We start from the raw sequence: 25092 nt of genomic DNA, 5'->3' as shown, positions 1-25092 counted from the left end.
GTCTGTCTACACCTACCTGTCTGTCTGCACCTACCTGTCTGTCTACACCTACCCGTCTGTCTGTCTACACCTACCTGTCTGTCTGTCTGTCTGTCTGTCTGCACTACCTGTCTGTCTACACCTACCTGTCTGTCTGTCTACACCTACCTGTCTGTCTGTCTACACCTACCCATCTGTCTGTCTACACCTACCTGTGTCTGTCTGTCTGCACCTACCTGTCTGTCTACACCTACCTGTCTGTCTGTCTACACCTACCTGTCTGTCTGTCTACACCTACCCATCTGTCTGTCTACACCTACCTGTCTGTCTGCGGCTGCCTGTCTGGCTTTTTGTCTGTTTATATATTTGTCTTTCTGCAACCGCTGGTCTCTCTGTCTCCCTTTCTGTCTACCTGCGGCCCCTTTCTCTCTGCCTGTCTGTCTCCCCTTCTGTCTTATCTGCCTGTCTCCCACATGTTTGTGTTTCTGTCTATGCGTATTAACTTTGTGTGTCTGTGTGTGTGTGTGTGTGTGTGTGTGTGTGTGTGTATCTTTGTGTGTGTGTCTGTAGCCTAGCAGGCCAGGTTATCCGAGTCCACGCTCCAGTGAGGGATTCTTCACCAGCCCCCAACACAACCATTACCCGGTAACACACACACGCACGCACATGACACACACACACACGACACACACGCACACGCACACGCACACAATCATAAAAACACATGATGGAAAACCATTTTGCTTTTAGAAGCAGAAAGAAAGATGGTGGGGTATGATAGAGTGTCTGTGTGTTTTGGAGACGGAGAGATTAAGTTGTTCCATACTCATCAGACAGACACCAGGTATTTCCTGTAGTCCTAAAACTCACATAAACACACACGCACGTACACACTGATCTTCACTTCTACCTGTTTATGTGGTCTAGCTTTTCTCTCTCTCTCTCTCTCTCTCTCTCTCTCTCTCTCTCTCTCTCTCTCTCTCTCTCTCTCTCTCTCTCTCTCTCTCTCTCTCTCTCTCTCTCACTTCCCCCCCCCCCCCTCTGTCTTTGTCTCTCTGGCCTTATAAGGAGTGAGGTTGGTCCTGTTCCAGATCATATCACATGTTGACATGACTAAGGCTATATATTAGCTTGGTTTATGTTAGCTTTATTAACACACCGGCAGCTGGTGCAGGAGTGTGTGGAGCACCTACGGGGAGCTCTGAGATTCTGATCCGGCTGCTGATGACTGGAGTTTTACTAGAAAAGGTGTTAGACTTGGTCGCCCCTGTTTTGCATCATGACGTCCCCACTTTGAAGCCTACATTTGGTCATTAGGCGGACAATCTTATCCGAGGCGATTTGCAAGTGAGAATGACAGTAATCACACAGCAGGCGTTCAGATTTGGTGCAGCTACAAACAAATCAAGCTGCTGTTATGTGGCTAATAGTGTTATTGACGTTGATCTCTCTCTCTCTCTCTCTCTCTCTCTCTCTCTCTCTCTCTCTCTCTCTCTCTCTCTCTCTCTCCCTCCCCCTCAGGCCTCAGCCCACTGTGGTGTGGGAGGGGTGGAGGGAGGCTTCCCTCCCCATGACGCATGGAGCACTCAGCACAGACCAGAGCACACTGCCATGTGGAACGTCAACATGGAGGTACATCACACGCACACACCAACACACAGTAATGCACACACACACACTAAAACACACATATAAACAGACACACAATAATGCACTCACATTCACGCACACACACACTAATGCACACAAACACTCAAAACAAATATTGCACAGCAGCTACACTTTAGTGCAGGAAGGCTGAGTGTGTGTGTGTGTGTGTGTGTGTGTGTGTGTGTGTGTGTGTGTGTGTGTGTGTGTGTGTGTGTGTGTGTGTGTGTGTGTGTGTGTGTGTGTGTGTGTGTGTTCCAGGAGGGCGGGTGTGGTGGTCATGTTCTGATGGAGGAGAGGCTGATGATGCAGCAGCAGCAGATGGAGGATGACCAGAGATGGCTGGAGCAGGAGGAGGGCATGATGGTGAGGCACACACACACGCAGTCACACAGGCACACACGCACAGTCACACAGGCACACACACGCACGCACACATGCACAGACACACAGACACACGCATGCACAGGAACACGCATACCTACACACTCACACACACACTCACAATAATTTTGAAAGAATGCATTGGCCCACACACATATGTCAATCCCTGGGTTTCACTCTCTAAATATCCACACATAACTGCAGAGTTCAAATATTTACACACTCATACTCGCCAATGTTTCTGAATTCACTGCATGTCAAATTGTATAAAAGCATCTGCCTCGCTGACTGAAGAGAACACAGTGGAGAGAACTGTCTATCCCCATGGTCTAATCCCCCAATCTTTCATATCCCGGGTATCATGTCCTTGTTGTTGAGGGGCCTGGCTGGCCTGCCGCTCTTCCAGATGCACCACACATTTCCAGGCCTTCTCAGTGGAAACATAAATTTTGTGGAAAAGTCAAACCTGGCAACCCAACGTGTGATGACCTATTTTGTCATTTGGCAGCCGCAAGTGAAAGTGGTTTGTGTGGGCTGTGTGTGTGTGTTTGATCAGTTTTTCTCAAACTGTGGGTCAACAGCCTTTGAAGGGGGTCACTTAATGAAATAACATAAAACGGTTTGATGGTGGTTGAACAAGGTTTGATTTTAAAACAAATGAATAAGAAACGCTGATCAACTTACACTCTTTATGTAGTCTCATGGACATAACCTAGCACCATAGCATAGAACCATAGCATAGAACCTTTCTATGAAAATTTCTATGTATTGTGTACATTTAATTTTAAATTTACGGAGGAATAAAATAAAAAAATAGAAGTTATTTAGCCCCCCCTTCTGGCCAGGCCAAACACTTGCAAGCTGTTTGTTTTCTTTGGTCATTTTATTTGGGGGAAACAGTGGAAAATACAAAGAAAGGCTTTAGAGATGGATCCTTTGGGAGGAAAAAGAGGAAGAGGAGATGTGGGATTGGCAAGTGCATCAAGCAGCGGAATGAGAGAGAGGGAGAGAGACAAGAAGACATGGTGAGAGAGTAAGGTGGTTGGCTGCTGGCTTATTTCCCTCCCAAGAGTTTGTCCTTGAGGCGCACTGGAACTTATACTCCCTTGGAAAAAATCTAACTCCCATTTCTCTCTCTCTCTCTCTCTCTCTCTCTCTCTCTCTCTCTCTCTCCGTTCTCCTCGGCTCTCTCTCTCTCTCTCTCTTCTCTCTCTCTCTCTCTCTCTCTCTCACACGCCTCTTCCTTCCACTTCTGATTGTCCTTTTTCCCCCAACTTGGATTTTGTCCTTTTCCTGTCATTCCAGTCAGTCCTTCGATTCCTCTCTTCCACTTCCATTGATATTCTCTCGTAACTCGGGTTCAGATCAGTCTACCACTTTCTTGCGTCGGACTCCAAATCGTTCCTTTCTTTGTCACTTTTTCGGGCCCGATCTTCGATGGCCTTGTCTCTTTCCTACCCTTCTCCTCATCCTCTACATCGTCCGTTTTTCCCAGGATGCATCTCTTGAGGGCCTGCTTCACCAAAACGGTACATTGGGACTCTGAATAGAATGGGAGTGAGAAGATATTAACTAGAGAGAGATTCCGTATTATCAACTGTGCAAGAACGTTAGCGCAAGTTAACAGGGATAGGAGCTGTGCTTGGGTAAAGGCTGGAGTTAATCTATGGTTGGAGAATCCTGCGTTAATGTTTGTTTGGTGAAGGTGGAACTGTGGGATTGTCGGGGGGTGGTATACCCCATTCAAAGATATCTTGGTTTTTTTTTACTGACGTCGCTGTCCAAAAGTGTACTGGGAAGGTCACCGTTATGGGCAGGTTGACTGGTAGATGTGGAAAAGTGTAATCGGTCAAGTGAAAGGGATGTGAAAGAGATGGTGGGTTGAGCGTGTCTGGTCGTCAGTGACTGGTGGGTGGACGTCTTGAAAACATGGAGACGTCATGTGTGTTTGGATTACATTGTGTCATGCGTGCCCTCGGAAACCAAGGAAGGAGCATTGATTCAGAACATGGTCAGTCATTCATGATGAATTAAGGTTGTATTTGAGGATGTTTGCGTTATAGTATATTTATCTATGGCTCTCTAACCTCTGTCGCTCTCTCTCTCTCGCTCTCTTAGCTCTTTGTCTCGGTCTCTTTCTGTCTCTTGCTTTCTCACTCTCTCCACTCTCAATCTTGTCCATTCTCTCTCGCTGTTCTCCCTCGTTGTCTATGTCTCTCTCTCGTCTCCTCTCTCAATCTCGTCCATTCTCTCTTGTCTCTCTCTGTCTCTATCTCTCTGTCTCTCGGTCTCTCTCTCTCTCGTACCTCGCTATCCCTCTCTCAGTCCTCTCTCTCGTCCTCTCTCTCTCTCTCTCTCTCTCCTCTCTCTCTCTCTCTCTCTCTCTCTCTCTCTCTCTCTCTCTCTCTCTCTCTCTCTCTCTCTCTCTCTCTCTCTCTCTCTCTCTCTCTCTCGTTCTCTCTCTCTCGTTCTCTCTCTCTCGTTCGCTCTCTCTCTCGCTCTCTCTCTCTCGTTCTCTCTCTCTCGTTCTCTCTCTCTCTCTCGTTCTCTCTCGTTCTCTCTCTCTCTCTCGTTCTCTCTCTCGTTCTCTCGTTCTCTCTCTCTCCTCGCTCTCTCTCTCGTTCTCTCGTTCTCTCTCTCTCTCGCTCTCTCTCTCTCTCGCGCTCGCTCGCTCTCGCTCTCTCTCTCTCTCTCTCCCCTTCTCTCTCTCCCCTTCTCTCTCTCGTCCTGTCTCTCTCTCGTCCTGTCTCTCTTTAGAAGGCTGAGGCCAGAAACAGCAGAGGAAGCATCGACAGAGAGGATGGAACGCTGCAAACTCCGGTCTGTTTCTAGTCAGCACATTCACACACGCAATCCATGCACAAACGCATGCACACACTTGACACGCACGCCATGCACACACACATACACACACTTGACACACAGACATGCACTCTCTTCATTGGAAACAGGATTAAAGTAAGGAAAAATGTGAGGGTGGTGACAAGAATAAAAAGGAGAGACGGATGATGTTTATATTATCATAACAGATTCTGGCTAAGATTTAATGGCATTTTGAGGAAGCACCATGATTTCCCATCAGTACTGGTTGTATAAAAAGAATGATCTGGTATTTTTGTCAGCCTGCCTTGAGTTAACCTTTCTGTCTCTCTGTCCTCTCTGTCTGTCTGTCTGTCTGTCTGTCTGTCTCTGTTCGTCCACAGGGAGGGAGCAACACATATACCAGCCAGTTGGAAAGCCAGGTGAGATAACGGCTCCGGAGGGGAAACACATCAATATTAATCCTCATCTTCATCTTAATACTTTTGACGGTAGTCAAAGTGGATTCATCCCTTCACTATTGGAGATCATCTGATTTGAAAGTTGATGCCTAGTAAAAGCCGTTTGCCGTTCCATTTCTCGTATTTATTCAAAGAAAGGTGTAACAGTATTCCTCTTGTCGTTATTGGTGGTCATTTTAATCATCCATTCTTCTTATTCTCCAGAACTAACCGCTGCCCCCCCGAAGAAACCCCCCCGGCCTGGAGCCCCCTGTCACCTTGGCAACCTGCCCCTCCTCAACCCTGTGGACAGCTACAACGAGGGGGTCAAGGTACACACACGCGCGCACACACGCGCGCAGCACACACGCAACACGCACACGCACGCACACGCACGCGCGCACACACGCGGCCGCGCGCGGCACTCGGCGCTGCAGCGCACACACACACACACACACACACACACACACAGTGGTTTAGTTGAAATGTTAATGTAATCGAAAATGGAAGCCGCAATTCCCATCGCTGTCTCCCTAATTTAATTTCCCGTCTGGGGTTTAATATGAGGATGGGGTCAAAGATATTCCTGTTGAAAACAAAAAGCATGTTTTTCTTTTTTTATTCCTGGTGCCTTTTTCATTGTATTTTCTCACAAACTGCTGAATGTTGGAATGCATTTTTGTGGTCAACATGTGGTTTTTCCTAACCAAATCCAGCCTTTTTAACCTGGGTTCCACCGTTCTAAAGACTATGAGATGTTCCTGTATGCTCCCTGTCCTATCCTGGGGTTCTCTACTGGTCTAACGTGATCTCTCCCTCTTTTCTCTCCCTCCTCTCTCTCCCTCTGCCTCTCTCTCTCTTACTCACTATCGCATCTGTCTCTGGTATAATCCTCTCCACTCCACTCTCTCATCACGCTAACTTGTCTCTCCTCCTGCACCTCCTTCCTCCTCCTCCTCCTCCTCGCCTGGTGTTCTCCTTTTCACTCTCCCTCTCTCCCTAACACACACACACACACGTGTAGCCGTGGAGGGTAAGCAAGCCTCTGTGTAGATCTGTGCTATTGTCTTAGCATAGCTAAGCGTAGAGAGTAGCTCCCGTTACTAACCTCAGAGAAATGGCTACCTTGACATCATGAACTTCTTTCTGAAATATCTTATTCAGAGCTGGAGGAAAGGTCACGATATGGGAGAATATTAGTTTTTGTTGGCGACCTTTTAAGATGGTTGAACACCAGCGGTGTAACTGACCTTTGAAAAACTAAACGAAAAGGGTTGGTTTAATGACCAAACCAGTCATTAAAGTGAGCTTGGCCCAGCCAGCTCCTAGCTATCGCTAAATGTCGTCATGGATTTTAGTTTGAACATGACTGAAACGATATGGGCCATGTGTTCACATGGTCACAAAAATATGTATTTGATTAAGTTAAGGCTATATAATTAAATAAGGCTATAAATAAGACGTCCAAGTTCCCAGGGACAACTTGGTGCGCTAATGCTGCTAGTAATATCACTAGTACGACTACTGCAACGAGTTGTCCTAGAGGAAAATCGGAGGTGTCAAGGTATCCATTCCCCCAGCAGAATGCAAAATGGTGCACTCTGATGTGGTATTCTGGCAACCTGTACTTTGTTTGAAGTGGTTCATCATGTATTAACTGCTTGGGCCGCTGGCGCTGGCAAAGCTGTGATGGACGACTGTGAAACCATATCCAGACCTTGTGTTTTGATTGCTCCAATGTGATTAGTGAAGCCCCCCTTAGTGGGGGGGCTTCACTAATCACATTGGAGCAGATCAAAACACTATTCTCTATTTGATCTACAGTAAAAAACTCAACCACAAACACTCTTCTGTATGTGTTTTCAACATCTGAGCGGGTAAAGCGAGACCAGACTTATTTTTGGTTTGCTCTCTTCCCATTGATGTCATTGTTTTGTTGAGCCTGACCTCCTCTCAGGACTAATATTCAACTCTCATGGTCGTCATACAGCTGGCTCTTACACACAAGTGGGTTGCCGCTTATTACTAACAACTTTAGTCAGTAATACTAGCTAGACTAGTCATCTAGAGTGAGTGTGCGTCATTGAGTGCAATTGTGTGTGGCAGTGAGGGCAAGTGTGTGTGGTCGCTGAGTGTGCGTCGATTTGCGTGTTTGCACGCACATGCATTTGTATGTGCTTGCATGCACACACATGTGCATAAACATCCTTAACCTGATTGCTAGTAAATGCTGCCGCCCAGTGGTGAGACTGCGTCACTGCAGTCTTTCCACTGGCCTCACAGGTAGTAGAGGCAGCATCAGCAACGACAAGGCCCCGGCCAATCTGATCTCTCCCTCTGCCTGATTGGTCCAGTTGCAGCCCCAGGAGATCAGCCCGCCCCCGACGGCCGACCTGGACCGGTCCAACGACCGGGTGTATGAGAACGTGACGGGACTGGTGAAGGCAGTCATAGAGATGTCCTATAGGATCCAGCCCGCCGCCCCAGAGGAGTATGTTGCCATGGTGAAGGTAAGGGATGGAGATGGGATATATCATTTTTTTTTTCATTAATATTTTAATCTGTGGAAAGCTGTATCTTATTATTTGTGTGTGTGCCTGTTTATGTGTGTGTTATAGGAGGTGGGTTTAGCATTGAGGACCCTACTTGCAACAGTGGACGAGACGATTCCTGAGTTGCCAGCCAGTACACACAGAGAAGTAAGGACACACATCCGCACGGACGCACAAACACAAAACCTAAGCCCACCTCAAGCATCAGTGTTCATAATGTGTGTGCTCTGTTCTAGATCGAGATGGCCCAGAAGTTGTTGAACTCTGACCTGTCTGAGTTGATCGGGAAACTGAAACTCGCCCAGCAGTATGTGATGACAAGGTACCTTGACAGCCATAAAAAAAACTCTATACTCGTAAGGATCAGGTTTAATTTAACCAACGAAATTGTAAAGGAATTTTCCGATGGACATCTTTGTTTGAAAAATATTGATGTAATGTTTTTGTGATACTGACCTGTGTCTTGTCCTCAGCTTACAAAAGGAGTACAAGAAACAGATGCTGACTGCTGCTCACGCACTCGCAGTCGACGCCAAGAACCTTCTGGATGTCATCGACCAATCACGGCTCAAGATGATCTCCCAGGCCCGCCCACACTAGCCTGCTCGCCAATGTGGGACAAGGGGATCAAATAAAGGCCAGTCCAGGTTCGAAGAAGGAGAAGAAAGATGGAGTTGGGGCCTGTTGCTATGGAACCCGATGGGTGAAAGCCAATCACAGAGGGCAAGATGAATGGATGGCTTGCAGGACATATATGGAATGAATGACGAATCAGTGAATGAATGGATGACTCTGAAGAAGGATAAGGACACAGATGTGAAGACCAGTGATGGAGGATCAATGGGATGTACATGAAGGAATGAAAACACCAATCAGACATGATCAACCAGCGTCACTCTCTCTCTCTCTAGCTCTCTTCAAGGCACTATCCTACAACAGAACCCCCAGCCATAGCAGCTCATGGTTTGTGTCTCCATAGCTAGATCTACATTTTGTTCTTATCTTGCATTATTTTACTTTTGAAGCTCTGTATTGGAAGCAGAAGAGGATAGAAAAAGTTTCTCTTTTACTACTTTTTTTTTTCCCAGGATCCTCATTTGTTTTGTCTCTTGCTTCTCGAAATGCCTATTAGTGATTTTTATAGCGTCTACCTAAGCAGGCTACAAACGTATACTACTGTCCCCCTCACATCCACACCCCCTGCAGAGATAAAGACTCTTGTAACGACTGAAGGATAATGACTGAATGGTAATGGTCTTATAGAGCACAGCTTCACCGGGACGTCATACTCACAACAAGTCAGGAAGAGACGAAGAAGACGGACGGACGCTACAACAGAACACATCCGACAGAACCATGACAACTGGAACTCCTCTGAATTCACCATCAGCGGGCGGTCAACGAGATGACAATGACGACGCCTTAAATGTGTTTCTTGTTATTATCAGTAATTATTATTGTTCATTTGAATCTTGTCTCGCCGCTACTTACTTACTTTATTGTGTTTCCGGCTAACTGCCGTTCTAATCATTTATGGTCACTAAAAAAAAGTGTATTGGGTAACCATTGTTGATATATATAGATAATGATAGTTTATCCTTTTTTTCTGAGTGTGTGTGTGTCCACATACACTATCAGTGGTCTATCTCAGGCACCTGGACAGTGAACAAAAGATTTTTAATGGCCTATCTTTCTTGATTCGTATTGCAAAGACAAGACATTGTTGCTAAACCGCTTAGTAAACACACAAAGAAGTTCTCTATTTTTAACAATTCCCTGGGTCATGGATGGTTACTGTGGAGTGGAGAGTGCAGGTGATGATGGGGTCCACGATTAATTTATGTTTTTCACCCGTTACTATGCATGTTTAAACCCTGATTTGTGATTTCTCAGACCTTGGTCTTGTGAGGAGACAGAGGAGGGAATAAAAACGGACGCTAAATTCAGTTCTGGTGCTGACATCCAACGAACTTGAGAACAGTGTCCCCCTAGTGGCTCGATTTCTTATTACGTGTCCTGACAAATGCTGGGGAAAAAAAAAAAAAACTAATATATGGTTGATATTGTCCTTTTTTTAACGTGGTAATTTGAGGTGAAATGTGTTGTTGCACCAGTAGTGTTGTTGCTGATTCCAATTTCCTGTACACACACACACACACACTACAGCAGGCCCCCGGTCTGTCTGAAAGCTTATACCCAACTCTACACCGAAGGCACCTTGACTCTCAACACAACCACCAAAATTATACTATTTCCTCCATGCCAATTTCACTGCAGTGTTTCATAAAACTGACGCAGGCCCCTAATTTATTACGATTGATCCCTTTATTCAAAATATTAATATCCAACAAACCCATGAACTATACTTTTTTAATATATATATATATTATTCCTCTCCCCATCGTTTTATTATGGCCCTCCCCTTATTCTTTTCATTTCTACTTCTGTTCATCCTTCTCTTCTCTCTGTTTCTCCGTCTTCCCTCTCGCCATCTTTCCATGACCCTCACCCTCACTCTCTCTCTGGGGCAGGTAGGATACTCAGGAAGGAGTTACATGTACAGTTTTTAAACCAAGCCAATAAAAAAACAGTTATTATATTAAACACTTGTCGTGTTATTGTCTGTTGTGTTTCTGTAAAACTAAAATGCAATGAAGTCAAACTGAGGTTAAAACCTTTTTTAAGTTAACCAATTTTAATAAGCAGACTGAATCTTAACAGTCCTAAACTATTTGTTCTCCGAGTACCACATTTCTATAAGGAAACATGTTATTGAGTTGGGCCTGGGCTTTGGGTTTTTTGTGGCCAGGTTTTAGCAAACCAGGATGTTTAATCTTAATCTCCCGCAAAAGTAGGATATGTTTAATCTTGATAATAAGATTAGTATGAATATGATACTAGAATAAGATGTACTCGTTAAAATATATCTTAATTTGTGAACTATAATATAGATAAACCGTATATGATGATAAATATTATCATAATATAAATATATTTTTGTTAACAAGAATAACTTTCTTCAAAGTCGAGGGGATCTATGAGAAGGCAAAATAAATGTCTTAAAAGGTGGTGCTTATGCAAATATGGCATCTATTGGTGAAGGGCTCAACTCTTTGATTTATTTAGTTTTCAACGTCCAGCTGCTGATCGGTACAATTAGTCTTATTTTGACATTGCATACCACCAATATCATGTAGGACTAGCACATTAAAATATTTGTCTGCAAGACATACAGAAATGACTAATGCAGTAATAATACTACATAGAATACCAGAAATAAAAAAATAAACCAAGCCATTACGTGACGTGACGTCGGCGGAGGTACCCGTACGCGCTGACGCACGGTATATAAAGCAACTCCCCGCCCCTTTGCCTTCCCTTTCCGCTGAAACCCTTCAGAGTAGGAAGTCAATTTGCCTAAGGTGCTCGGTTCTTCATCTGAAGCTAAGGCCCTCAATCCGGCGACTAGCACCGTTAAATTTAGGCATCCGACGTCCAAACCCTAAAATACAACATCTACAATGGCTTCCGTATCCGAACTCGCTTGTATTTACTCTGCTCTGATCCTCCACGACGATGAGGTCACCGTCACCGTAAGTCTCCCGCCTTCACTATCCCTACTCACCGTTTACACACGCGTATTACACCGGGAGAACCGCGTAGTGGCGAAAATAGCCCTGACGGCTGATGAGGGGCTTGAATAAAAGTCATAACGTTGTCACATTATGGAAAAGTTGTTAGTGGTTCGCCAGTTGAATGTCTTAAAAGCTAAAGTTACTATAAACTAGCCGGTAAAAAATGGCGCCTCCCATGGTGCTAGGCCACGTTGTTGGACCAGAGCATTGCTATGTCTCTTAATGTATTGTGTTCTAATTCTTGGTATAAACGGACATCGTTTGTTGGCGTATAGTTCGAAAGTTAACTTATGTTTGCGAGGAAACCTACTCAATGTCAACATCTGTATGTATTGACCTGTACATAGTAACGTTAGCATGTAGCATAATACAGCATGAACCAAGCCAGTCTTTTATTTACGTTCCTTGGGTTAGATACTAGACTTGACACCTGTCATTCGTAAAGCTCTCGGCTCGCACATGTCAATTCAAAAAGTTCAATTCAGACAGACCTGTGTGAGGGTGGTGTGGCTGAGGGATGGCTGTTAACTGTCTTATGACAGCTTTAATATTAAAAGTTATGATATGAATAGTACTTTTTGTTGTGATCTGGCATGGGAAGGGAGAACTTTTAAAAAACCTTATATTAAAGTTTACAGCCACGTGTTGATGAATGTCTGAATAAGTTTGCTCTGTCTAATGGCAAGCCTCCCTCGATTTATGGGTTACCTTAATCTATGTGGGGAACTCTGTTATATAATAACGATTAACCTCATACTTGTGTAACATAAGCAAACACTACTAGCCATGTAAAATGAAAGATCTCTGCATTGTCCATCTTTTGTCTATGGTTGTCCCTGTCTGTCATACATACAGATGTATTTTCCATTGTTAGGCTTAACAACTCCATGTACAGTAACTCATGGTGCCCTGAAATACTAAATAATCTTTTATCCTTTTTGTCTGTGTTTAGGAGGACAAGCTCAACGCCCTCATCAAGGCAGCTGGTGTAACCGTGGAGCCTTTCTGGCCCAGCCTCTTCGCCAAGGTGAGGACGCCAGTACCCCCCGTCTGGAAGATACACATGCACACCTTGATCGTCATTCTGACCATCGTTTCACTGACTGAATATTTGTTTTATCTTGTAGTGCTTTCAACCTACGCTCACCCTTCTCAATATCAACTATTTATAACACAACCCTTTAAATACGACATTATAAGGGCAACTATCTATTGGCTCATTAGTATTACTGCTTCCCTGGCCAGTTCCTCACTGTCAATACCAGTGTTCTTGACCAAGGTCCAGACCAGTCCCTGACTTAACTTGTGTTATTGTAGGCCCTGACCAGTCCCTGACTGTAGGCTTGTTTACTTGTAGGCTCTGACCCGTCCCTGACTGTAGGCTTGTTTACTTGTAGGCTCTGACCAGTCCCTGACTGTATACTTGTAGGCTCTGACCAGTCCCTGACTGTATACTTGTAGGCTCTGACCTGTCCCTGACTGTATACTTGTAGGCTCTGACCCGTCCCTGACTGTATACTTGTAGGCTCTGACCCGTCCCTGACTGTAGGCTTGTAGGCGCTGACCAGTCCCTGACTGTATACTTGTTTTCTTGTAGGCCCCGACTGAATGCTTGTGTTCTTGTAGGCCCCGACTGAATGCTTGTGTTCTTGTAGGCCCCGACTGAATGCTTGTGTTCTTGTAGGCCCCGACTGAATGCTTGTGTTCTTGTAGGCCCCGACTGAATGCTTGTGTTCTTGTAGGCCCCGACTGAATGCTTGTGTTCTTGTAGGCCCCGACTGAATGCTTGTGTTCTTGTAGGCCCCGACTGAATGCTTGTGTTCTTGTAGGCCCCGACTGAATGCTTGTGTTCTTGTAGGCCCCGACTGAATGCTTGTGTTCTTGTAGGCCCCGACTGAATGCTTGTGTTCTTGTAGGCCCCGACTGAATGCTTGTGTTCTTGTAGGCCCTGACTGAATGCTTGTGTTCTTGTAGGCCCTGACTGAATGCTTGTGTTCTTGTAGGCCCTGACCAGTCCCTGACTGTATGCTTATGATCTTGTATGCTTATGATCTTGTAGGCCCTGACCAGTCCCTGACTGTATGCTTATGATCTTGTAGGCCCTGACCAGCGTGGACATCGGCAGCCTGATCTGCAACGTTGGAGCCGGTGGTGGAGCCCCGGCCGCCGGTGGTGCCGCCCCTGCTGCTGCAGCCGCGACCGCCGACGCACCAGGTACCTATTGCACCTTCACTCTCCTTAGTATAAAGCTTCCAGTTTAGTCTGGAAGCAGGGTAGTTTAACTTGTAGTCAAAAGTTACTGGGTTTGATACCAAATGTACCAAATGTATCCAGACTATCTGTAGGTGTCCTTCAGCATGATGCCCCATCCCTATAGGTTCCTTGGAAACCCACTGAATGCTTTCATACATTTTTGATAAACGTCTGCTGAACGATTTGAGAGTTAATGGTGTAACAGATTTTCGAAGCAACTTGCGTAGATTAATTCTGGGTCTCTTGCCACCCAAAGCCTACAGATGCATTGTGAACATCAATGGCATCAAAACAAATTCCTCTGAGTAGGAGTCGCAACAGCCTAGTCCCTACACTATCCTGCAGACCCATTGGTCCTCTGTATGTTGTATGATTCGGACATTAACCCTCTTTCCTTTCTGCCCTTCCAGCCAAGGTAGAGGAGAAGAAAGAGGAGAAGAAGGACGAGTCCGAGGAGTCTGATGACGACATGGGCTTCGGTCTCTTCGACTAGAAATGTTTTCTAAAAAAAAAACTAAATAAAAGAATGGAAACAATAAACATTGTATTGTGGTGCTTTTGGAATCCTGTTTTGTTGAGGGAGTTTTATCTTTTCTTTAATATTGACATATTATCCACCACGTGTGAGTGATTAGTCGTTACAAACGTTTTTAAAATTTGCCTCTGACATCAAAAGTCGGTGTGTCCACCTAATAATAAATAGGATTTATAAAACGTCTTTCAAGGACGCTGGAACGCAGAAAATAAACTTATTTTTAAATTAAAAATACAAGACAAGGGGGGGGGGGGGGGGGGTCACAGGCAAGTTTGAAGTGGGTTTTGAAGGTGGCCAGATGTATGCTGGATATGTCGGCCTACCCAGTGGTTTGTAGCAAACATTGCTCATCTATTGGACCACTTGTGATGTCAGAAGATGCAGATTTCAAAACTGCTTGTAATGGCTAGTTACTCGGGACTAATTGAACCCCCCCCTCCCTCAACACTAATTGTAATGTTGATCAATCTACCTGTTGGCATTGTCAACTGACTGCACAGGTAGATTGATAGAGGGTGAGGTTCTATAAACATTTTCCCATTAAATAAAGATGGTGAATTGTAGTTTGTGAATGAATATACCAGTGAGAAAATAACTGCGCGATGCATACACCCAAATGTAATGACCCTGATGGTTTTGAATTCATAAGCATTGCCATTTCGATTTTCATATTGTACCAGGAAGACATCCAATAATCACACAACCATAGGTTAGGGGACCATCACATGTTGAATAGTGTCATAACTACTGCAGATTAAGCCACCAAATAAACAAAGCTACAGTATATTAAAACTTTTATTACATTTGAAAAAACATTTCAATATTCAGGCAAATTTATATTCCCTTCCGATTAAATATGCCCACATTTTAAATTGATGCACCATCATCTTCTGAACTGATTCAGACGAGCTCTGCCAGAGTTGGTCCAGGTGTAATACTAACTCATGTTTCACACACAACTAGAGAAAGTACACTTTATTTTACATTTGGCACTGGTATTGGCCTTGGAGAAAATACTTGAGGTAAAAAGCTTGTCATAAAAATGAAATTTGCTGTCGTAAACAGGAGGTTGGATATCCAAATTTGACAGTCTATTTTTGCAGAGTTTTTGTTCCCTTATATATGTTAAAACGTCCAATTATTTTTGTAAACCAGTGACGATGACCACCATTATCAGTATGTTACACATTGAGGGGGGGGGGGCATAGCTATGACCTAAATTTGTTTCCAGTGCAAAAAAATTATGTTTAGTTCCCACTGTTAGAAATCAACAGGCCCTCACAAACCATAGCTAATAATGTCCTAATCAACATCCTGTGGTTTCCCCTTGTGTAATCAAGAATTGCTTAATTACATCACTTGAAATGCCCCTTTGCAGCCCCTCTCCAAAATAAAGTAAAAGCAATTCACATACCGGTAGTTCAGCATTGGGTCAGTCAACACCGAGAAACTACACTCAGGCTGACATTCCCATGGTACAGGTTTAAGGTATAAAAAAATAATTCAAATAAAGTCCTTCATTCAATCGGATGTCCTAGACGTCAGTAGGATTGGACTTGGATCAAACCAGCTGCATAGATCTATCGGTCCTGTCAAAGACCAATAAATAAGTTTAACGGACGGCAAATTCATCTTCCTCCTCTTCTAGTCTTTGTGCACCTTTCCCTTGTCTCCCGGCTTGTCCGCCTCGTCGTAGGAAACGCCGTATTCATTCACCCTTGTCTTGTCCACTGGATAGAGCCTGCAAAGACAACACAACCGTTTTATTTGTCGACAAGCCATGCAAGCGAACACATTGAAAAGTGACGACTCTGTGTCAATACTGACATCGCAGAGAGGGGGCGGTGTTGAGGTTCTCATTAGTGGTAAATTGCAACAGGTGAGGCTGCAGGAGTCTCATGTTGTGAGAATGGGTTAAGAGTCTATGGAGGAGGCTCTCTGCAGGGGAGACTCCTGAGTTTGTTGGATTAACGAAGAACACACGTTTGGTTCAAGAGGCTGTGGACCTGCGGTGAGTACTTCTCACCTAACCCCCTAGATAGGCAAGATTGCACTCACCCAGGGAAAGTTTAGGAACAAACCTCAAGTTCATCACACCACGTAGGGGTAGACGTTCGGTTGCGTGCTGGCCATTTGGATAATAACGAGTGCGGTAGGTCTGGCGCGGTGCGTTATCTTTAACTTATCTTCAACTTTTATGAACAATAGGGCTTTCTGGACAGGACAGTGATGGCAAGGGGATGACGTGTAGCATACAACCATTGGTTAGGGATCAGATATGTATGCAAGGGCTTTTGTACTTGGATGGAGCGAAAGGTGGAGTAGTTTCAAATATAAACGGTAGCATAGGACTACAGGTCAGAATCAAACGTGGGTTGGTACAGGGCATACTGCCCGAGTTGTTGTCAGCACACTAGTGGGTGGAGCCACCCCCGATGTGAGTGCTGGTCTTACCATCTCTGGTAGAGGTAAATCAGGAAGACTATGTCGTCTCGGAAGCAGGCCAGTCTGTGGGAGGTTGGCATGGTGATGATGAAGGCGAACACGTCGTCGATGAATGTATTGAAAGCCTGGTGAGGGAAATCAGATCGATCAATATCCAAATGACCACAACGGAGGCAGCAAATAGCCTTATTCAGCGGAGAAGTAAGAGGCCTGTTTAATTTATAGCTAATAGCTATACAGATACCATACCATGGTGAATGTAAGGAAATGCTCAATCGCTTAAGAGACAGCAATTACCACTTAAGTATTAAGTCATTCAGTGACTGGCAGTGTATTCCGATACATGTCATTCCGGAGAAGGGAGGTAAGGCTTAGGCACCGTGCTCGGGGATGACGACATGACATATTAAACCTGATTTATAGTCGCTGTGCGTCCACCAAGAATGACACAATCCCAGCCCTCGCGTGTTTCAAGCGATAATGTGTTCGCACACCTCTGACATTTTGAGCCTCTGCCAGCAGCTCAAACTGTCCGTCCAAACAAATGTTACGGCAAGAATTAATGCCATGTTTGTGTACTTCAGGAACGGCGACTGTAAATTCGGCTTTTGCCTACGGACACTTGGGATCAAACCCAATAGCTTTAGAAAGACGAGGACCCTAAACAATGAAATGGATGAATGGCGAAGGGATAACAAACAATGGATTGTATACGCAGTAGCCGTGTCAATAGGAAGCATCCATCATCAGGAGAGCATACAAACAAAGCCCTTGGTGTCTTTTTGGAGCCCCCTCAGCCGGGCTGTGAGGGCTCGGCAGCTGTGAGGGGAATCTGAGGCGCATTAAGAGGATCTTACCTTGTACATGAAGGCTTTCCAAGGCAGGTGCGCCACAGACTTCAGCTGTTCACAAAGGAACAAAGAACACAAACATTGGAAGTTTGAACAGGGTGTTTTGGTTTTAGAAAAGGTAATATTTCAATCTCAAGAGATCATAAATGCCTCTCAAGTTTACGTACCCCCCCCCCCCCCCCCCCCCCCTCCGAGAAATTGTTAATAAAAACAGCATTCTAGAGTATAGGAAGAAAAATGGTGAAAGGAACATGGCAATGTGTGTCTGTAGTACCTTGAAGTTGACAAACAGTTGTGGAAGCATGAAGAGGAAGCCGAATGCGTAGACACCTACAGAGAGCCAGGGAAGGTCGTAGTTAGAGCAATGTACTGGACACGTGGATTGTTTTTGTGTCGATCATTGATTGATAATACATCGTCATCAAGATCCTAATCAGCCATCGAAAATGCAAAACAAACCTCAAAATATGAACAGTCAGGACAGGAACATCCAGTGTTATGAATATTAAAAAGGGAAACTTTGTATAACCTACCGTTAACTAAGCTGTTGATCACCCAGGAGTACCAGCTAGGAGAGAGGAAGCAAGGGGGGGGGGGTGAGGTGAGGAGTTTGAAGACGGAGGGTATAATAACAGGTTTGTGCAGGACCCTCCTGATGCACGCGCCAGTGCTGTCTCAGTGAAGAAGCACTCTCTGTCACGAAGCTCAGGAGACGTTTAACACGCAGAACTTTTGATTAAGCGCTTCAAGAGTCTTTAGTTGTCAATTAACAATCACAAACTCTCACCGGAGAGAAGCAGGGAGTAGAGTATCACAGACACACACACGTTAATAATGACCACCATGGTATTCATTACCTTTTGTATCGCAGAAACACCAGGGCATACACGGCCCCTCCTAAGCACAGAGGGTACAGCAGGTAGGAGAGGTACTTCATGGCCTACAGACAAGACAGGAGCAATAGAGGGTGAATATCAAGTTACTGCTGGAGAGGGAGGCGTCATTACTCTATTGAAACTTATCTGTTGGCCTATTGTGTGTAGTGGGCATGTATCTTACCAGAGTGTCGTATTCTTCTGTTCTCTTTTCCGATTCGTCCAATTTCCCAAACTGCCGACACAGAAGTGGCCCATTTTGTTAAACGCTCCTGCACAAACAAACAACCATCGGTGTACAAAGAGAAACCTTTTAGACTCTTACCAAGAGTGTTGGTTTGGATCCCTTCCAGAACACCTGGATCTTGAAGGCCTTTTTCACCTTCCACACCTGGGGGAACCAGCCAATCACAGATCAGAACAGAACAGACCCCAAGAATCATCAGAACCTACTTATACCCGACTCAATTTGATTTTAAAATACGAAAACAAGGGTTTTCTGTAAAACTGGGTATCCATAAATCAATACCGTTTATAAATGAGCATGGATGCCAAACCAAAATCTCCTCATTTAAAAAAAACATTTATCAAAACCACTCAAGAACTAATACTACTATCCAATTGGGCGAGCATCTTGAACAATCTGTTTCTTGTGAACGGAAACACTGATTCAACGTAGATGGGAGAGCCTCCGGTATCTGACAGTGCCCGGGATGTGTGTTCACCTCTATGATGGAGCCTACTCCAGCAGGGATGAGGACCAGGAGGCTGGTCTGCTGGTCCAACAGGTACAGGAAGACGACGATGGTGCTGAAGCAGCGCCACAGCACTGGGGAGGCAGAACACACAGACCGGCGTCATGACAACACATGGACGGGAACAGTGGGGAAATCTGAATGGTTGATGTTTACTACATCAGAAAGGTTGTTTGAGCTAGTGTGGAAAAAAGCACCGTAGTATCGTAGTGCATCTCATGTTAACTGTATGAACTGTATTTGTTCAACATTTGTTGATGCTTCCTCTGAAGCTGAACAGTTTGTGCGTCAACCTTCCAAGTCTAAGAATAGCCCCTTGCACCCTTCGCTCTTTCCACAAAATAAGCTGGGCTTTGGTGTCATTTCTTTGGAGGAAGGAATTCCGACATGCTATGGAGTCCTGCAGCTCCAATGAGATTGCGTGTTCAGACATGGCTCCCCCCCCCCCCCCCCCCCCCCCCAAACCTAGTATGCGGTCATGTGACCCACCTGCTTTACTCGACATTCCCACCATGCTCCTCTTCTGCTTCCAGAAGCTGATGTCGTTCTTGAACGCCAGGAAGTCAAAGAGCAGCTAGGGAGAGAGAGGGAGAGAGGGAAGGAAGGATAGACGACATGACAAAAAGAAGAGAAAGTATGGCACATGAGTCAGACTGAATATTACATCACTGGTGAAGCATCAATGACATATTCATCCAACTCAAATTTCTGTTTTGTGCAATACGGTTGTTTCTTTAAACTCAAGAAAGAAAGTCTGCCTGTGTCATAAAGATTTGTGAGCCTTGTCTTAACAGATAACTAAATGGAAGGTTGCCAAACTAGTCTTTAGAGCTACATCTGTGCGTTTAACACTCTTGTGTTTCTATGAAGTCAGCCTCCTTGTAAGGTTTATGAGATATTGTTTTTATATCTTGTTTTAGTTTATATATTTTATTTTGCTACGTGTTTTTTAAAGACTCACATGAAAGGCAGCGACGAAAAAGGTGAGAGCCAGGAAGTAGAGGTTAGTGTCGACAAAGATTCCCTTTATCTCGTCCGCATCTTTCTCTGTAAAACCTGGGGGGGGGGGGGGAACACATTATAGGATAAAGGAGTGCGTTTGGGGTTGTAAAGAGTTAAAAATGGTAATGAGTTCAAGGGAAGTGACTGCCTCGTAGCCTCTGCTGTGACTTTGTAATGCAAGCCCTTCTAGTTTATTAATGGCGATACAAAGTGCATGCGGTTACTCAATGTTTACACACGTCTGTAGAGCCGTGTGTATGTTTACATACCAAACTGTTGTAGTGAATACACCGCGTCTTGCATGTGAATCCAGAATCTCAGCCTCCCGAGAGAGATGGAGTCATAGTTTATTGTCAGTGGAAGTTCCTTCGTGGTGCGGTTGATCTCCTACAGACACACACACAAAAACACACACACAGTCACTTGTATGAATAGTCGACAGACATTTAATGTTGGTTAACACTTAAGACATTCTGAAAAGCATAAACATTGACATACCACCAAGTCCTTGACTCTGTTACTGAGTTCATCGACAAAGAGCAGTGGGAGATACACCATCTTCTTACCACTGGGGAAGCTGGATGAGACACAGATACAGATTACATTGCACTCTAAGCAGAGCACAGTTGAAGGAAGCCGCACAAGATAAAAAGTAAAAAAATAAATAATCCAAGATTGAGATCGCTATCCTATCTAAGCCTTCATATCATTATCCTATTTGTGAGTGAATGTACGTTGATAACACTGGTGAATCCAACATCACGATAACCCGGTTCTATCTTCGGTCCTAGCGTGTGTGTACGTGGTGCAGTGTGTTTGTCTGAGGCCAGGTCTTATACTCTGAGGTATATGTGTGCGGACGTGTGCAGTGTGTTTGTCTGAGGCAGTGTCTTACACTCTGAGGTATATGTGTGTGTACGTGGTGCAGTGTGTTTGTCTGAGGCCAGGTCTTACACTCTGAGGTATATGTGTGCGTACGTGCGTGGTGCAGTGTGTTTGTCTGAGGCAGTGTCTTACACTCTGAGGTATATGTGTGTGTGTGCAGTGTGTTTGTCTGAGGCCAGGTCTTACACTCTGAGGTATCGGTGCACGTCGTTGGGCAGGGACTCCTTATCAAACTGGAAGTGGTCACTGACGATGTTGAGCGTCAGCCGCGTCCGCCAATGGGAAACGGGGTTGTCTGATTCGGCGGCTCCTTCTCCCCCTCCAGCTCCGCCCCCTGACGCGGGGTTGCCGTGGCGAACGTTCTGCTGCCCCGGTTCTACTTTCAGTTCCTGACATGCAAAACCGGCACAGGTATAAAGTAGATGGCGTGGACATCTACAATAGCCAACCCCCCCAACTATAGCCAACCCCCCCCCCCCCCCCCCCCGCAACCACCTCTAGCCAACCCTAGAACATTATATTAGTTTTGTTGAAATACTCCAATATGTTTCGATTGTATAACAGTTTATACATCTACATAGTAACTGTATAAGTTAGTGTGTTACTGTATGTCCTATAGAGGCTTTCTCCCTTTATTTAAGAGGGGACCTCGGGACTATCATGGTCTGGTAATACATTTACGACCTGCATCTGATTTCACTGCAAGTCTCTTTGGATGAAAGCATCGACTTCCTGACTGAACTGTGAACTCTACAGTCAAACAGATGCAGCGCCCGCCGCTAGCTCACTTTAGTGCCGTCGTCCTCGGCCTGGCCCTCCTCAGCGGAGATGAGGGACACCTCGGGGGGCTTGGGGAGCATGTAGGTGGTGAGCTGGGCCACCAGGTGCACCTGCTTGGGGTCCTGCCAGGGGGACACGCCCGCCTGGTGCACAAACACGATGGCGAACAGCGTGCCGTTGTGGCGCGTCTTCTTGGGCAGCGACACGTTGACTATCCTGCACGGGGACAGAGAGGGGTGGGAGAGAGGGGTAAATGGTAAGGGGGAGGGGGCAGTGTTAAGATTAATCATCACATATGGTGTTCCCTGCAGGCTGGACTTTAGTTAAATTTATATACAATTTGTCTTTCACAACTCCACCAACACACTGAAACCACTTCCTCTCCTCAAAACCTGATTTTCCCCTCCATTAACTCACATTCCCACTGCTTATGCAGGCATATTATGTTTTTTCATTCAAAGTCAGTTGATACAACTGACTGTTTTATTTGAAATTTACGTGGACACTTGCCTTGTGAGCGAGGGCACCGCCACATGCGTGGAACCTGAGTACATATCAGACGGCGCAGGGTGTTTCACAACCTACCTCTCAAACTTGCTGTCCACCTCAAAGTTGTCCTCCTTGTGAATGAGAGTGTGCCCTCCGTCCGCGTTGGGCTTCAGCGTGCTGTAGATACTCAACTGTTGGGCAGAGAGAGAGAGAGAGAGAGAAGAGCATAATTGATCATCAGAAATCATTGAGTATCGTAAGTTGGTACTCCGTCAACATGGACAGATGGATAAATGGATAGATAGAAGGGTTGGTGTGTGGCTGGATACACAGAGACAGACAAACAGCGAGACAGAGTGCAATAAATGGACAGAAGGGTTTGTGTGTGGGTGGATAGACACAAAGAGCAATGGATGGACAAAAGGTTGGGTGTGTGGTTGGACAGACAGACAGACAGACAGACAGACATCTGATAGCTCCCCACCTGTAGCCTGGGCTTGCTGGCCAGGAAGGGCGTGATGCAGTTGGGGGGGTCATCGCAAGGCTTGGTGTACACAATGCCATACATCACCCAGCAGGTGTGGAGCACGTACACCACGAACACGCCCACGATCAGCGTGGTGAAGGACGTCCTCTCGAACATGGTCACGCCCGGGTCGGAGCGAGTCTTGTTCAGAGGCTAGGGGGCCACACAGCCATGTGTCTGGTCGTTATGACAAAGATGTATGAACAACTAGAGGAGACAATGTAGCAGCATGACTAGATAGGTGGTGTAATGGCTACGGTGTTCGATTCAGCCAGGCTAGGGTGTTTGATTCAGCCAGGCTAGGTTTGTTTGATTCAGCCAGGCTAGGGTGTTCGATTCAGCCGGGCTAGGGGGCTGTGGATGGGACAACTCCAGGCTCAACTGTGTGCATACTTGTCATTCCCAACACCTAACTGACCGTTAATGACATGCATCTGAACTCACTGCTTGTGATTAATGTTGGTTAAACATATGCAAATCCCACAACAATAATATTGTTGATCAAAATAATTTATTAAACAAGCATTCGCCAAATGAGACAATGATTATGCCAATGCCCTGCTGAATGGCCTGACGGTTTATGTGGACTGTGGTCTCTTATGGAGAGGTATGGTGGAAGCAGGAACTTGTTAGTCAGGTATTGCCAAGTCAGTGTCTCTAGTTAGCTTGAAGAAAACAGAGCGGTGTACACTAGAACAATCATTAACAAACTAACGATGGAGGGTGATATTCAACACTAGGTTTACCACACTAGGATACATCCAATATGTATGGGTGGATGAATGGACGCAATTGCTAACTGATCACAGGTTCAATGATTTGACAGCTTGCATCCATGTCCACTTGGGACTTACCTTATTTGATAATGGGAAGCTATCTACATTTTGATGAGATAACGTGTTTTTCAGATGACAGTAAACGTGTTTCTTACCTGTGCAGAGACGGCCAGCAGTAAGTACACTCTCCGATGGATGATTGGCTGCCTATTCACCCATTGCGCTTTGCTTAGATAAGACGTCCAGGCGACCGTATCACAATTCCATCTATGTATAATTTAATTTCAAATATTATAAATGGTACCGAAGCAATGCGTATGTGTGGTCTTCATTTATTCACGAAAAAAAATAGTAACCTGAATGTAGTATAGAAAACTGCAGTGGATTTTATATTTCCGCCATTCGCTTCCTGGTAGATGCTTTCGATGAGATTTGGAGCATTAGTAACGCGAGACTTGGTGCGATCCCTCCCGCCTTCCACACCCGCTAACGCCTTTTTGATGCGTTACTATCTCGAGATTTTTAATATTTTTTTAGGTTTTTGTATACCCTCCTCAAGCATTTATTCCATGCTAAATATGAAGGACAGCATTTAGGAAAATATAAATAAAACCCAATGGAGACCAAACATGACGTAGCTACAACATGTTGGGGTCTAGATAAGTAGGCAATTACAAGAACACACCTGAAGCAGTTTAAATATGTTGATGTAGTGACAACCTGACGGATGACTATTAGCATATTTAAAACAAAGACAAACCAAACGGATAGATATTTTTATTTTTTTACTGTATCAATGGGAACTAATTGACATATTTCGAAGAATAGAATACAATAGTACAGTACAATGTTTAAACACATTTATTTATTATTGTTGATGCGTTTAGGGAAATCTCTAAAATCAAAGAATCATGCCTTTCGTATTATGTCTTCCTTGGTTTGTCCTTCCCCGTAGCGTGATAAGAAACATTATGTGACAGCTTGGAGGTGCAATTGCTCCATCCACTGATCCACACAGACTTGAGACCATCCGTACCCCTCTCTTCCTCTGGCTCTCTCCCTCCAGCTCTCCTTCTCTCTCTCCCTCTCCTTTTCTTTCCTTCATCCTCTGCTACTTCTGCGACGCCCTAATCAGTGCTCGGTGCGCTTTCATCAACATCCATCACTCGCCATGGGACCCTCGCAGTCAGGGGCAAGAGGCAAGGTACAGAGACGAGAGAGAGAGAGAGAGAGAGAGAGAGAGAGAGAGACACGGCCTTCCTTCCTTCCTTTCAGGGGAACGGATTTGCAGTTGGCCTCCATATTCTCCAAGTGTCCTTACTGTCCACTGAGTGTTCCGTTGTCGTCCCCAAGGATCTGGAGCCGGGTTACTACTAGTAATGAAGGCCTCTCTTATACCGTGTACTGAAGGCGTCGAGCATTAAGCTCAAGTCAACCATTTTATCAAATGCCACTTCAGCAAA

At 45.1% G+C, this 25092-nt stretch overlaps 3 protein-coding genes across 11 annotated transcripts in view; 2 read left to right on the top strand and 1 right to left on the bottom strand.

Annotated features, from left to right (window-relative positions):
- The window catches only part of ptk2aa (protein tyrosine kinase 2aa), a 59078-nt gene extending 48652 nt beyond the window's left edge, over positions 1-10426 (top strand). For 4 of the 6 annotated variants that reach the window (XM_060043467.1, XM_060043466.1, XM_060043464.1 and 1 more), the window contains 4 exons: positions 550-624; positions 1501-1611; positions 1888-1992; positions 4768-5046. In XM_060043467.1, coding sequence (XP_059899450.1) covers positions 550-624; positions 1501-1611; positions 1888-1992; positions 4768-4842 — 366 coding nt within the window. In that variant the 3' untranslated portion in view covers positions 4843-5046. Of the gene's footprint in view, positions 1-549; positions 625-1500; positions 1612-1887; positions 1993-4767; positions 5049-5213; positions 5253-5495; positions 5603-7624; positions 7781-7888; positions 7970-8058; positions 8145-8295 lie in introns of those variants that run through there. The other 2 variants (XM_060043468.1, XM_060043463.1) reach the window with 2 other exon arrangements.
- A 755-nt stretch (positions 10427-11181) lies between these two features.
- The window catches only part of rplp1 (ribosomal protein, large, P1), a 93525-nt gene continuing 79614 nt past the window's right edge, over positions 11182-25092 (top strand). The window contains exons 1-4 of one of the 2 annotated variants that reach the window (XM_060043095.1): positions 11182-11415; positions 12410-12484; positions 13557-13671; positions 14121-14222. In XM_060043095.1, coding sequence (XP_059899078.1) covers positions 11344-11415; positions 12410-12484; positions 13557-13671; positions 14121-14203 — 345 coding nt within the window. In that variant the 5' untranslated portion in view covers positions 11182-11343 and the 3' untranslated portion in view covers positions 14204-14222. Of the gene's footprint in view, positions 11416-12409; positions 12485-13556; positions 13672-14120; positions 14251-25092 lie in introns of those variants that run through there. The other variant, XM_060043094.1, reaches the window with a different exon arrangement.
- Positions 15027-24096, bottom strand: clptm1l (CLPTM1 like). 3 transcript variants are annotated; one of them, XM_060043282.1, is made up of 19 exons: positions 23986-24096; positions 23785-23896; positions 22812-23030; positions 22424-22518; positions 21847-22054; positions 21245-21447; positions 20672-20750; positions 20443-20560; positions 20133-20227; positions 19661-19745; positions 19142-19245; positions 18742-18807; positions 18601-18651; positions 18399-18481; positions 18075-18109; positions 17816-17871; positions 17548-17592; positions 16700-16815; positions 15027-15986 (listed from the first exon to the last, which is right to left on the bottom strand). In XM_060043282.1, exons 3-19 carry the CDS (start codon positions 22968-22970, stop codon positions 15890-15892), a joined length of 1695 nt encoding a protein of 564 aa, XP_059899265.1. In that variant the 5' UTR covers positions 22971-23030; positions 23785-23896; positions 23986-24096; the 3' UTR covers positions 15027-15889. The 3 variants fall into 3 exon arrangements, with proteins under 3 accessions (XP_059899265.1, XP_059899266.1, XP_059899264.1); XM_060043283.1 differs by having other exon boundaries at positions 22812-23006; positions 23986-24085; XM_060043281.1 differs by having other exon boundaries at positions 23785-24096.

This window comes from Gadus macrocephalus, chromosome 22 (genome assembly GCF_031168955.1).
Source record: "Gadus macrocephalus chromosome 22, ASM3116895v1".
Classification (NCBI taxonomy): Eukaryota; Metazoa; Chordata; class Actinopteri; order Gadiformes; family Gadidae; genus Gadus; species Gadus macrocephalus.
Note: the sequence above shows the minus strand (reverse complement) of the source record. Positions and strands in the feature narration are given on the sequence as shown.